The 14,646-nt window shown below is 37.4% G+C and overlaps 2 protein-coding genes and 1 pseudogene across 3 annotated transcripts in view; 2 read left to right on the top strand and 1 right to left on the bottom strand.

Annotated features, from left to right (window-relative positions):
- Window positions 1-4,523, bottom strand: part of LOC116301607 (uncharacterized) — a 50,177-nt gene extending 45,654 nt beyond the window's left edge. Inside the window, exons 1-2 of one of the 2 annotated variants that reach the window (XM_089035457.1) lie at window positions 4,246-4,523; window positions 42-147 (exon numbers count right to left, since the gene is read on the bottom strand). The gene's annotated coding sequence lies outside the window, so the exon portion shown is untranslated. Of the gene's footprint in view, window positions 1-41; window positions 148-2,499; window positions 2,604-4,245 lie in introns of those variants that run through there. The other variant, XM_089035456.1, reaches the window with a different exon arrangement.
- Window positions 1,378-2,248, top strand: LOC148908824 (uncharacterized). The gene is made up of 2 exons (XM_089035468.1): window positions 1,378-1,483; window positions 1,667-2,248. Exons 1-2 carry the CDS (start codon window positions 1,443-1,445, stop codon window positions 2,082-2,084), a joined length of 459 nt encoding a protein of 152 aa, XP_088891594.1. The 5' UTR covers window positions 1,378-1,442; the 3' UTR covers window positions 2,085-2,248.
- Window positions 4,524-9,581: 5,058 nt separating the features above from the next.
- Window positions 9,582-13,041, top strand: LOC116293242 (uncharacterized; annotated as a pseudogene).
- The last annotated feature ends 1,605 nt before the right edge of the window (window positions 13,042-14,646 follow it).

The raw sequence follows: 14,646 nt of genomic DNA, 5'->3' as shown, positions 1-14,646 counted from the left end.
TTCTCTCTCGCATTACTAACGGATAGATATTGCCTACTCACTAGATAATAAAGTAGAATTTCTGCTAGGAGCTATTGCATCGCTTCTGAATGTCGCAGTGCCCTGCGTCAAAAGAAACAGGACAAAAAGCACTTGAACCAGCTTCATCTGAAACAAACAAACAAAAATTCTTTAAAATCAAATTGAATCGAATTTCGCCTTACATAATAGTTAAATTCAGTAGCCATGTGATACATTTTTACCGATTTTAGGCGAATTTCCTTTGCCAAACACTTTTTTTCAAGTTGAAAGTTAATAAAGCACTTTATATGAAAACTACAGTTAAATTGATGCACTAGTTTTGCGAAGGGAGCGAGAAAACAATTGTCCAAACTTCGCTCTGAATTAGTTGGCTCTGGGTAGGTTTGGTCTGGCACACCTAGCCGCATTGAAATGGCTACATCTTCGTCTTGAATAACTCGATCTGCAAGCGCTTTTCACACAATGTCAGGAAAGGATTAAAGAGTTCGAAAATGATAAATTAGTTTAAAGCGGCCTTTTCATTATGACGTAATGATGACAACATAGAAATCGTTTTCCCGCTTTTTCTCTCTCGAAAACTAGACCTAAACTTTCAAAGCGACGTGCATCAGTTGATAGTATTCATCAAGGCACCCAACATATTGCAATATGAAAAAAAATTATGAGAGCTTTTTTCAAATATTGTGCGATGAATATTTTCATGGACTTTTACTATTATTTCCTAGCGTGTCAACTTTATACCCTTAAAATGGGGACTTTAATTTAGTGGATTCAATATTCTTAGTAGCTATAATATAGATACGGCATAGACAGTGCCCTTATTGAGTATGAATCAAATTGTGACTTTCTTTCTAACGTTATGGATTTTTGCGGCTACTGCCTCGAAGAGGCGAAGCCACTATGTCATCGAGTTGTGTCCGTCCGTCCGAAAGTGAGTGAACAAAGACAATGAGCTTTGTATGCAGATAAAAAATCCTTAATTGGGAAAGCAAAAGCCTCTTCGGAGGATGATTGAGCCTCTTTGGAGGATAATTGAGCCTCTTCGGAGGATAATTGAGCCTCTTCGGAGGATAATTGACCCTCTTTTACTAATTTTGGCTTGTTCTTTTCGAATATTATTTTTCGTTTATGTTGGTTTAAATTTTAAAACGTCACGCAACCTGATAACACCTCATTAACAAAGAAATACCTTGAGCTACTTCTTATTTTAATAAATTGTGTATATTCTACAGGTTTCTCAGCATAAAGCTGGCACTATTATACTCTGCCTGCACAAAAAAAAAAAAAAAAAAAAAAAAAAAAAAAAGGCGATCGTAAACCGCATGTGTCTACTGCCAATTTAGAAACGGACATTTGCAAATGTCGGTATTTCCGAATTGTAACCGATGTAGGGATGACGCATTTTTAAAAGCAGGATTGTCATGGTTGGACTGTCTTCGTTCTTCGCTGCTCGAGACTTCAAGTAAGTAAAGTTCTTTCGTAAAATCTACCAACATCATTTGTCTAAAGATTGGATATTAACACACAACTATAAATACTACAAATGAATATACATACCTTGGTGCTTTAATTGGTGCTTCGCTGAACCTTAACTCGCACTTTGAAAAAAATTTAAACGTGCTACTGATAGACTGCGTTTATTAAGGAAACTGAGGTCTTATCTTGATGAGAAAGCACCTAAAGCCATTCATAATTCTATGATCCTGCCAACTCTATCCTATGGTGGTATCCTATCACTTAAGCTTTCGCCTACACAGAAATCAAGACTTGACAACTTTCACGATCGAGCCCAAAAAGCAGTATCTAAAAGAAATGATAGTTCTCTGTACCTCACTTCACCCTTGGCAGCCAATGAGAAACGGGCTTGTGTCCTAGTGAAGAACACTCTGGACGGTAAATGTGTGACCCTTTCAAGAATTACTTCACGATCCAACAACATACACAGAACACAAGAAACAACATTAAACTTAGTCTTAGCATTAAACTTCCAAGTCTTAAGTCAGAATATGCTCGAAAAGGATTCTACTTCATGGCTGCCAAAATATACAGTGAACTTCCTATAGATATAAGAAGGACAAAATATTTTAGATGAACACTTGAATTGAATTTATTATATATGATCAAATTTATATTTTTATTATTTTAGAGACTATTTTTTATTTTCAGTTTTTTAACATTTAGTTTCTTAATGTTATTTTTAGCAGGACCCCCATTGATAACAGCATTATTGTTGAAGGGTCTTTATCCTGCATAAATATTCGTCTTATTATTATTATTATTATTATTATTATTATTATTATTATTATCACAGCTTTCATGTAGTATTACTATACAATAAGATGAAAGGTTTTGTAAGTGTTATTCCAATTTTAGGCCAATGTTATATATATCATATTTCATCCAGGAACTAAAAAAAACTTTATGCCAAGTTACTAACATTGAGGGGGAGTAACACGGTCAGAATGTACATGGACCTACCTTGTAGCACGATTTTATCCCAATAGTCTTTTGCAGCGAATCGATTGCATGTTAACGCCCAAAGAAACCTAAACAGCGACTCAGTATTCTCAGAACTTCGATGTTTACGACTTTTTTTTTCTAGGAATTCTAGGAAGTCTTACCAGGAGGTTACTGGAATTAGAGACTAATTTGCATCCAAAAGCGTAAACAAATACAGTACAGCTGTAGTAGGGTCGTCACGCAACGCTACTCTCCGCATCAACAACGTCTGCGAAGGCGGCTAGATCGCAATATAATATATTAATTTTTCTATAAATCGATTCAGAGACTCATACGTTGACTCTTCAGGGTCGTAGCCACCATTTGGACAGTGGTACGGCTTAAAAAAAGTGGTCCGATTTTTGAAATTTATATATATATATATTAGTGCATTTTTTTATATAATTTAGTTTTACTTTTTAATGGCAGTTAGTTTAGGGCAACGACGCATTAGAATAGATGAATATACAAAAGGAAGGCGCGTGTCAAAATTCATTCCTGCATACTACCTGTTTTTCTTGGAAATGTAGACTAATGTCACGTCACGCGATCCAAAAAAGACAAGGAAACAGTAGATAGAAACTATGAGTTCACAAACGCAGACACAGACGCAGCGAACTCAAGCATGTTAACAGTCTGGGATTCGCTCCAGATCTGGAGCGGTATTACGTCACGTTTCTATTGTTTTCTGCTTCGATGTAAACATTGCAGTCACGCGGACGAGTACAAGTGAACGATATCTCGAGTACTTTTTACGGTTCTGAAGGTTTATTTAAGTGCTGCAAATGAATGTAAGAGCAATTTTAATCAAATATTCATGGAAATTTAATAATTTTTTTGAAAAGGTCCAGTATTTGTTTAAAATAGAGCCAAACAGTAGGTCCCGGTTTTTCGAAGATCTTGTCAATCTTCAAAAGTAGTACGAGGCTTCCACTCGATTGGAACAACTGTTGTGCCGTATCTTCTTTTCATGTCGAACTCATGCTTTTCTTTTAGGGATATTAAGTGACATTTCACACAAAGAAACCTCGGATGAATGTTTGGTGAATCCAAGGACAAGTTCATTGACCATGCAATTTCAAATGAAATGAGTCGACCCGGTTTCACGGCAATTTCCGACCTTGTCGTCGAAAGCAATAGAAACGTGACGTCACGACCGCTCTCCAGATCTGGAGCGAAGGCCTGGGATTTTGTTCAGAGGAGGATACACTAGTATCCCAAGTTACTTTGCGAGTTTCGTTTTCCAATATGGCGTCGCTTTCTACTCGTGCGTAGCGGTGTGCGACTTTCACTTTCCGTAGCAGCCGTTACATGACCTGTACGAGGCAACAAGAACTCATGAACTTGTATTGTTTATTAAAAATACTCTTAATCTACATACATATTTGTTTGGATTTGCGCCAATTGTAAGAGTTATATCGCTCGAGTTCACTTTGTCACGCGGTGTCATACCTGATGTCATATTGGATTTTATATGGTACATCAAGTAAATGCTGCTTTTCACTTATTTGAGAATTTTACGTTTAAGCAACAAATATGTGTAATTCAGATATTTAGGAAAAGCAAAACCTTGAAATGAGCAAAAGTGACCCATGATTTATAGTCTTTTGGACAGTCACAATTGAAGTATATTTACGAGAATTTATCGCAAACGCGACTCGTAAAAGGTGTGATATTTTTTGCCCATTTCATACAAAACAAAAATATTTAATAAACCTTACTTACTCCTATACTAGAAGTTGAAGTACTAGGCGAATAAGAGCTGGGCTACGGGACTATATTGAACAAGTAATCCATCGAAGAGTTGTCACTCGTTGTTGTTGGAACGAGAGCGACACGTCTCTTTCTCAATTTCTCCAAAAAACTGACGTGAACGAGTATAAAAACGACTTGTACTCCTTCAAGGCCGGGTAAACGAACAGAAAAATCATCTTTTGAAACACAATGATCATACAATAATGAAATATCTTGAAAAGCATTTGCCGAGTCTGAACACCGCCATCATGTCGTGCACTCTAAGCCGGTCAAACCAAAGTGATTACGTCACGAAAAAGTGATAATATAGTATCAAACGCAATGCATTCTGGGATACTAGTGGAACCTCCTCTGGATTTTGTTCAAAAGGGCAAAAATTACTTTTCACTGTAGATTCTTCATTTTAAATTGTAAATGAATGAGGTTGCAACAGTTATCCTTATTTCGGGTGCTTAACTTTTTGGATGGATAAATTTGCATAAAAGGTGGTCACGTGACCTTAAAAGAGGGAAAATGCTAAATTGAAAACTGGGCGATGGTTTTAGATTATTTGTGAGATTTCTTTAGCTTTTTTAAAAGAAGCGACAAAAATACAGATATTCACGTTTGGAATGGTCGACCAAAATGTTTACGAAAGGAGAAAAATGATAGAGAATTGGGTCATAACCCAGGCCTTAACATACTTGTTTTTTCGACTTCCGGCGCCAAACATGGCGGCCACGAATTTGATGTCTGGCTTTTGGTTCTTCTTTCCCATTTATCAATTGGATAATAACTATATTATAAGTAGTCTTAATTTTCAAATTTCTTCAAATCTATCATCAGTTTTTTTGAATAATTTCATGAATAAGTTCGTGATAATGCCTCCTTGGAACGGTTTGTCCGTTAAAATCTAAACGTCAAATAACTTCTGGTTTCTTCAAAACAAAACATGCTGTTATGAAGACTTCTAAACATGGATTCACTTCGCTTTGTATTCCTGGTCATGATCCTCCTATTGACATTACAATCGGTATGGATATTCATCCTAACCTAACCCTGGACCTGTTTTACCTTTTGGCACCGACTCTGACCTTCATCGTCGACATTCAAATTCCACATCTGCTTCGTCTGTATCTTCTTCATTATCTTCATCTCATGGCTGTCTTTCTTCATCGTCCTCAATCTCGTCCATGAATATCGTTGTTGGATTTGATGCTTTTCCTCCGTTGTCAATCGGCCTCACTTGCAATCTTCGGAGGCTTCTGTACAATTTCTTCTGGTCAAGTTGTTTTGAATTCGACCCGTTGGTACTGAATTCAAATATGCAGATTCTTATCAGTTGTTTGGAGCGGAGGAGCAAATTCTCCTCTCTCCGGTAGACAGCGTAATCGATGCGTCGATATGAGCGAAGCGTTGATTGGCTGATTCAAACTAGGCTGCATATTTCGAATTCCTTCCGTCTCGAGTGAGTCCTCTATCCTTTTACGGTGGCCAAAAAGGTTGAAAATCCTGCCTTTTCTGATAGAAAGAATTTGTCTATGAGCGTGAAACTCTTAGGATCTCTTCCATCGTGCTGTGGTATTTTTTGTGTGAGATTTTTCTTGGATTTGAATTCTGATGGGCTAGATCGAGCGGTGGTCGAATTTTGTTGCCTGCCTTCCCCTTCCTTCTCCTCTCTCACACACACAAACATAGCTCACGCCAAACGTCAAAAACCGGCCTTAAAACGCATCGGACGAAGAAATAACACTCAAATTTCATGAAGTGAATGACTAACCGTTATTTTGACGGTATTTAATTCTTAGGAAGTCTTCAGAAGATGTATTTTTGAGAAGCTGAAATCACTCGATAATTCAAAATTTTATTAACGGGCGAACGCCACAAGAGATCACAGGGAGCCCACACATCCGAAACCACAGATACTTCGGATGGTAAGCCTGTGGTCAGTATCGTGGCAAACGTAGCGGTTCTCGCTTTCCCCGTCGCTCTCAAGCATCAATATAATTAAATCTGGTCATCTTGCTACTCCTGCTAATCATAATCTCAAGTTTTTTCTTCTCAATTCAAGATCTATTAATAACAAATCACTACAAGTCAAAGATTATGTGGTCGAAAGAAATATTGATGTTCTTGCTTTAACTGAAACTTGGCTTAAAAACACTGCTGATCGTGACTTTGTTATCCGTGATGTTTGTCCTTCTGGTTATATTCTCTCCCATGTATCGTCCTGGTGGTGGTGTTGGTATCATGTACAAAGTAATCTTAAGTTTAAACTTTGTGACTGCAATTCTTCGTTTGAATCTTTTGAAATTATAGAACTCTTGCTTCACTCGTGTTCTAATATATTTCGTTTCGTCGTTATCTACCATCCACCCTCTGCTCAAGTCTTCGCTCCTGGAACGCTTAGTCACTTCTCCTGGTCATCTGCTAATTTCTGGTGACTTTAATTTTCATGTTGATGACATAAATAACAAACCAGCTAAATAATTTCTAGAACTGCTTGACTGTTTTAATTTACATGTTCTGGATTGCGTTACTCCTACACACAGAAATGACCATGCCCTTGACCCGTTATGATCACAAGATCTGATGAAAAGCTTGTATCTCATCATTTCGTTCATAATCCTGTCCTATCCGATCACTATGCTGTACATTGTACATTACCCTATCATTACCTATATATTTTATGAAATCAAACAAAAAATTCTTAATTTTCTATAAATTCCAATAGATAAAGCGTAGTCTTGTGAACCATATGGTATGGTACATTTTTTTGTGTCAAAATTGCAGTCGAAACGTCTTTCTACAAATGACCTTCAGTCGTGAGACAAATGAATAAGTATCATTTATGATGGTATCTTTCTCATACCTTGTGTTCCTGTGGCAGTCTTCCGCTGTTCCGCTTCCAATGTCCGCTGTTGTATGACTAAAGCTGACAAGTTGCACGCACCCCGAAATACAGTGATCACTTCAAAAAGCCCTCTGTTCAGTCTCGTGCTGTGTCCTACCGCAAGATCCGTTCAATCAATTTAGATGCCTTTTGCCGTGACATTACTGATTCTTCACTGTGTCTATCTCCTGCTACTGATTTATCTGATCTATGTTCACAATATGACTGTCTTATCTTCGATTGTAAATCATCATGCACCCTTAAGACGCAAATCTTTCTCTGTTCGACCACGAGCTCCCTGGTATAATAATAAAATTAAAGATAACAAGACTAAACGACGAAATCTCGAACGACGCTGGCGACGAACTAAACTGACAGTTGACCGTGAATTGTCTGTTAATCAATGCAAACTTTTTAAGAAACTTATTTTTCAAGCTAAAATGATTTTTTACTCCTAATTCAAAACTTTAAAACTAATTCAAGATGCCAATTCTGACTTTAATGCCTTCTTCCGTTCTGTCATAATCTTCTTCATCGCACTCCAGAAAAAAAACTTCCATCTGAGGTCCTTGCCAATAATTTTGTACACTTTTTCAAGAATAAAATCATCAACATCAAGATAAGTTGTCATCTCGCACTCCTGCCAACTCTGTATCTTTTGCTCATCTGGACTCACCACCTCTTCAATGTCACTTGGATTCATTTGTACCCACATCTCCAGAAGAATTGTCTAACGTTGCCAAACGACTGTTATCAAAATCCTGTGATCTCGATCCCCTCCCTGCATGTCTGCTTCGTAGTCATCTTGGATTGCTTCTACTTATCATCTGCAATATTGTTAATTCGTCTCTTCTCACTGGTTCTGTTCCCTCTTCGTTAAAAGTTGCCGTCTTAAAACCTCTGTTAAAAAAGCCGTCTCAGATCATGAAGTTTATGGAAACTATCGTCCAATTTCTAATCTGAAAACCGTATCTAAACTCATCGAAACAGTTATGAAACTGCTCTTCTTCGTGTCAAAAATGACATTCTTCAAGCTATTGATAATCGCTCCTGTGTTGTCTTGCTTCTCCTTGATTTATCTGCTGCCGTTTGATACCGTAGATCACAAAATTCTTCTTAATCGTCTTAATACCAAATTTGGAATTGGTGGTAGCGCTCTGTCATGGTTCCAATCCTACCTCTCTAATCGTACAAAATTTGTCTCTCTTGATGGTGCCTTATCTGAATTTCTCCGGCTTTATTGTGGTGTACCTCAAAGTTCTGTTCTTGGTCCAATATTGTATCTGCTTTACACTTCACCAGTTGCTAATCTCCTTCGTAAACATAAGATGTCTTTCCACCTGTATGCTGATGATACACAACTGTATATACCATTTTGTTGTAATGATGCTTTTTCCCTTGATCATGCCATGACTCTAATTGAAAACTGTCTTGCTGACATTGGATGACTTTGAACAAACTTAAACTGAATAAAGACAAGACTGAATTCTTAATCTTCTCTTCCAAGCACAATCCTCAAAGATATTTTCCTGTCCTCCACTTTGGCTCTGATGTAATTAATTGTTCGTCTCAAGCTCGAAATATTGGTGTTATTCTCGACTCTACATTGTCTATGGTCCCACACATCAACAATACTTGCAAATCTGCCTTCTATCATCATTCCAAGACCACAGAAATACTTGTTCATGCATTCATCACTTCAAAACTCGATAACTGTAATTCTCTTCTGTATGGCCTTCCCAAAATCTCATTAACAAGCTTCAAGCTGTCCAGAATGCATCTGCTTGTCTGATCACCTTGTCACGCAAACATGATAACATAACTCCTGTTCTCATTGATTTACACTGGCTTCCTGTGGCTGAAAGAATCAAGTTTAAAATAATTTTGCTTACCTTCAAAGCTTTGCATAATCTCTCTCCTGTCTACATCCAAGATCTCATCTCTACCTATAAACCTTCACGCAATCTTCGATCGTCTTCTCATCTGGCTCTAAACTTCAAGTCCTACAATCTTCAATCTTATGGTCTAGGTTCTTTTTCTGTTGCTGCCCCTAAACTTTGGAACATGCTCCCGTCATCAATAAGAGACACTACTAATTTGGCTTCATTCAAATCACAACGTAAGACTTATTTGTTCAAATTAGCTTTCAAATCATAGTTTTTGCTTTACTCTTTCGTAGTTTAACCTTAATTTATTTTGAACATTTTCATCATCATTTATTTTCAAAGCGCTTAGAACAGACTTGTGTAAGCGCTCTACAAGTTTCTATATATTATTATTATTATATTGAGAAGGCGGTCGGCCACATCAAAATGTGCTCTTTAAAGTTTGAGCCAAAACGGCACCGAATGGTTTCAATTCTCACCACTTTATGCCTAATACTGAATATAGTTGTCCAGGAATCACATACAGTATGTACAGTTTTAGAAGTCAAACCAACAAATATATGTCGAAGGAATACCTGGACAAAGAATATACTTCAAGAACTACAAGTCAAGGCTCGAGCAAAACATTAGCTAAGTAGCCGTACACTTTTACACGGCTAAGAGTGTCTGTTCTTTTCAAATTGAAAGGGAACTTCTTGCCTGTGGAGACATCTCAGTTAACCCTGGCCCTGTCAAGCGAGTTCCAAAGTTTCCTTGTGGAGAATGCAAGAATGTAAGAAGTAACCAAGACGCCATTTTGTGTGCAAATTGTAATACATGGTCGCATGCCAAGTGTTTGGGAATGTCTACGCTTTTCAGTATTACTTAAAACATCCAGATATAGATTGTAGCTGTGTATTTTGTGCTCAACCGATATGTAATGCCTCTTTTTGTTGAGGATAATTCTTCTGAAGAGTTCATAAACAGCCCTACTGAAACATCTCTAGTAGAGAGTGGAACGGAACAGCATAACCATCTACCACCGGAACAATCAGATCTACCTGATAATGTCCATCTAGAATCTATACGGTGTCATATCAAGAAAGATATTATGATGTGCCATATCAATATAAATAGTATTCAAAATAAATTCGAAGAACTTGGAAACATCATTAAAAAACTGTTTTATATTATGCGCACAAAATATTTGTTAGTGACACCAAAATCGACATTAGTTATCCAGATCGTCAATTTTCCATCCCTGGCTTCCGGATGTACAGGAATGACAGAAAAAAGGGCGGCGGAGGAGTTATGGTGTATATTTCTTCCACTTTGACTTGTGAGAGACTGAAGTTGGAAAAAAGTTACAAAACCATTGAGCCCATCGCTACTGAAATCAAGACCGATAACAGGAATATTGTAATTCTTGGAATTTATAGATCACCGAAAGTTCTTTCAGGAGATTATCAAACACAATTGGAAAATGAGCTTATATAGTGATATCTGTAACTGGGCTAATCTTCAATATAATTTCGTAACACTATTGGGAGATTTAAACTTGGATATAGGATGAAACCAGACACAAGTGAAGGTAAATTATTATCATTGAATGTCTTATCACGCAACCTACAAGCATCGCCAATAGTGGGACAAAGACGACCAGTACTCTCATTGATGTATTGTTAAGCAATAGACCTGATCTTTTCAAGCATAGTGGAATTTACCACCCATCATTAAGTGACCATTGTCTAATCTATGGAATCCTAAGGGAGAAAATTGTATCTCATCAGTCGAAAGGCGTAACATTTAAAAGTTATAAAAACTTTGATGAAAGTGACTTTCAAGAAAGTCTGTCAATAGCTCCCTGGCATGTGGGTGAAATCTTCGACTATATAGTGACGAAGCCTATTATTGGAGTACGCTATTGCAAAATGTGGTTGATGAGCACCTTCCCTTAAAAAAGATGAGAGTACGTGATAAAGATGTGCCGTATATGACCACAGGCTGGAAGCAGGCGATACGTGCTAAGCGAAGGGCCACAGTGAAATATTAAAATAGTCCTACCAAAGAAAACTGGGGAAATAAAAGGAGATGCAGAAATGAGGCAACTAGACAGAGACGTTTGGCGATCAAAGAGCATTGGAGAAAGAAAACAGAAGATCTAAAGGAAAACCCAATGGATTTCTTCAAAACATTCAAACCATTTTTATCAACAAAGCGTCATAAGAGTGATACTGAAATTCATCTGAGAGTCGATGACGTTATGGAAAAAGATCGAAACAGGGTTTCAGAATTGTTTGCTGATTACTTTGCTACAATAGCAGACGGCATTGGGGGTGATCAAAGTAAGCTAGACAAAATGGAGAACTTTAAAAATCACGCAAGTGTGTCAGTGATTGCTAATAACATTTTTAAAAAACACAACAACATGACTTTGAACCACTCAATAGCGTCCAAGTACAACATACACTGAAAAAGCTTAATGTAAGAAAAGCTATGGGGTTTGATGGCATTCCACCTAAAATTATGAAATTGGAGCTACCCAACTTTCTACCTCTCTCTCAACCCTCTTCAATTCATGTATTAACAATCGGATTTGGCCCAGACAATGGAAACGAGGAGAATGGATTCCAACTCTTAAAAGAGGTGACGCTCAAGCGATTACTAATTACAGACCAATAACAGTGTTGCCTTGCGCTGATAAAGTTTTTGAACAACTTCTGGGGAAACAAATAACCAATATATTTGACTGGCAGCTTGCTGACTGTCAATCTGCATATAGAAAACATCGTAGTTGTGAAACCACCCTTCTTGGTCTCGTCGAAGACTGGAAAAAGGCGAAAGATGAGGGTCTATCTGTTGGTATTTTATCAGTCGACAGATATGTCCAAGGCATTTGACTCAGTTCAATCACCTTTACTGTTAAGTAAGCTGAAGTCTTATGGTTTCAACGACAATGTCATCAAAATGTTGAACAGTTACCTGAGTGACCGCTACAACAGAGTCAGGATGGGATCTACTGTAACTAGTGATTGGAAGAGAGTCGTTCGTGGCTGTCCTCAAGGTTCCTCGTTGGGCCCGCTGATATGGAATATCTTTCAGAACGACCTCGTGTATAATATTGATGCTAATATTTCTATGTATGCCGATGACCATCAAATATGCCAGAAAGGTAAAGGAATCGACTCAGTGCATACCATGCTAGAGAAAAGTGCCTCTAGTGCAACTGAGTGGTACGAAAATAATCTCTTGGAGAGAAACTTGAAGAAATATCAGGCTATGTACATTCAAAATAAATATGGTAGTAAGAAAGAACAGATGAGTTGTACAGAAGATAAAACTAGCTTGAACTTAAATGGTAGGATCATTAAGACGTCTGATACGTTGAAAATTTTAAGAAGATACAATAGATAATAAGTTAAATCTTAATGAGCACATCAATGATATATGTAAGAAGGCAAGTCAAAGGTTTGGGGTAATCATGAGACTGAGAAACTTAATTCCCACCACTGCAAAGTTAGTACTATTCAAAACAGCCATCTTACCTAGTATGGCATTGTTTTAGGGCTAGTGATACTCGCAGGCTGGAGAGAATCCAGGAAAGAGGATTAAGGGCCGTTTATAGGGACACAAAGTCCAGCTATAATCAGTTATTGAATAGGGCTAATCTGCCTACACTGTTAAATAGACGTCTTCAAGACATTTGTATTCTGATGTATAAAGTTCAACACACCAAGATGTGTTCCGAAGCTATTACTAACATGTTTAAACCTCGTGATTCTTGTTACAGAAACTCAGATTTTCTTATACCTAGATTTAACACAGTCACGTTTGGTAAGCATTCCCTTAGATATCTAGGTCCCATACTGTGGAGAAAATTAGACAAAAAAGACAGATTAAGCAAATCTTTAGGTGATTTTAAAAATGGCATCCGTAAAAAAAACCTGACATCTTTAATTGACAACGGATGTAGAGGGTGTTTTTTGTGTAACAGTTGAAAGGCTGATTAGGATTTTTATTACATTATTATCGAAAGATTAGAATATTTATATATTTTATATTTTATATTTATGAAATAATTTTTTAGTACTTTATTGAATTAATTTTAGTCTTAATTAATATCATTGTATATCTTGTGATTTTATTTTATTATTATACCTTAGGTGTCCCTTATTAGTAGAGGGTTTTCCTTCAGCTAGTTATTTTCTTGACACGATAATAAAGTATCTATCTATCTATCTATCTACCCCCGGTACCAATTCTTCGTCATGTGGAGCGCGGAGCCGAGGGAGCCAGGCTACCACCCCTCCCCAACGTTTTCCGGAGCCGGTGGAGCCAGGCCCCAGACTACCCCACTCCTCCTCCACAATTGTTACTGGCTGCTTTAAGAATGAATTTAGGAACAAATGAGAGGGGGCTTCTTTTCTAAAATCCTTGTTTAGTCGCAATTTTTCACTTTTGATTGGTTGATACTTATCGACCGCGGTTTTGATTGGATTACATTTCTTAGGTTGACAAGGTTAATCCCCTCTGACAAATGTTTTTTTTTGTTTAAACAGTGGGAAATAAAAGTTCCTGTTGGTTCCATTCTTAATATCTAATGTTTTCAGTGATGACGGTTTTTTTAAAGTGCCCCTGGGTGCCCTTAGTGCCTCGGTGAGCAGCGCATGAGTAAAATGAGCAGGGCAGGAGGACATCTCTATAACTATTTAACTACATTTAATAAAGTTTCATTGCACATCAGCTCTTCAGAGAAGACACATATGCCTCCAGTTCAGTGCGGTCACTGTGGAAAAATATTTTCAAGGGCTTATAACTGAAGACGCCATTTGGACAACCAAACTTGTAAACTGGTAGATGTTGAATATGATATGAAGAACCAAGTGAAGACGAAATCAGCGACCAAAGTATTGGTGAGGAAACTGAGGACGACGGTGAATCAAAAGTTAGTGATTCTTGAAGAAGACGATGATAAGTCAGTAGAGCACAGTTGGTCGGCTCTCGTAGGAGAAGCTACAGATCGTCATCAGGAAGAGTTAGAGGGTCAAATTGAAAACTACCTGCATGAAGGATAAAGCGAAGAAAGTGCTGCAGTCAAAGCGCATAACAGTATGTTACCAGTCTTTAGAAAGGAGCTGAGAAATGTTTTGTTGAAAAAGTTGGAATGGATGCGCACGCTGAAGAAAGACCCGTATTTTCGAAAAATCATGAAAACTAGACACGAACTCAGGGATGACTTTGACTGGAAAGAGGCGACACAAGATGCGATTCAACAGCGTAAACATCTGCTAAACAATTTATTTCGACCAATTAAAAATGACGAGACAGATGAAGAGGAAGATTTGTTGCGATATATATATATTATAACACAGCAAAGTTGAACTTACACTGAGGTTATCCGGCATCCTCCCATAACATATTCCAAGAATGAATAAATGCGAACGATTTGCAAGAAATAGGAAACTTTTATATACATGTATGCAATGAATAGCCAGAGACGGAAACGCTTCTCGATTTTATGTTTTTTTAAAAACAATTTCGGTTAAACTTGTTGCAGGAATAAGCAGGTTCGGATAGATGGTTTGATATCTTAGAGACTTAATTGATATGAAGATTTCTAAGAAAAATAAAAGT

The sequence above is a fragment of the Actinia tenebrosa genome, unplaced genomic scaffold (genome assembly GCF_029948245.1).
Source record: "Actinia tenebrosa isolate PJP-AT-01 unplaced genomic scaffold, QUT_ActTen_1.0 PGA_scaffold3__52_contigs__length_22856419, whole genome shotgun sequence".
NCBI classification, from domain to species: Eukaryota; Metazoa; Cnidaria; class Anthozoa; order Actiniaria; family Actiniidae; genus Actinia; species Actinia tenebrosa.
The sequence above is the reverse complement of the archived record's forward strand: the minus strand, read 5'-3'. Positions and strand labels throughout refer to the sequence as shown.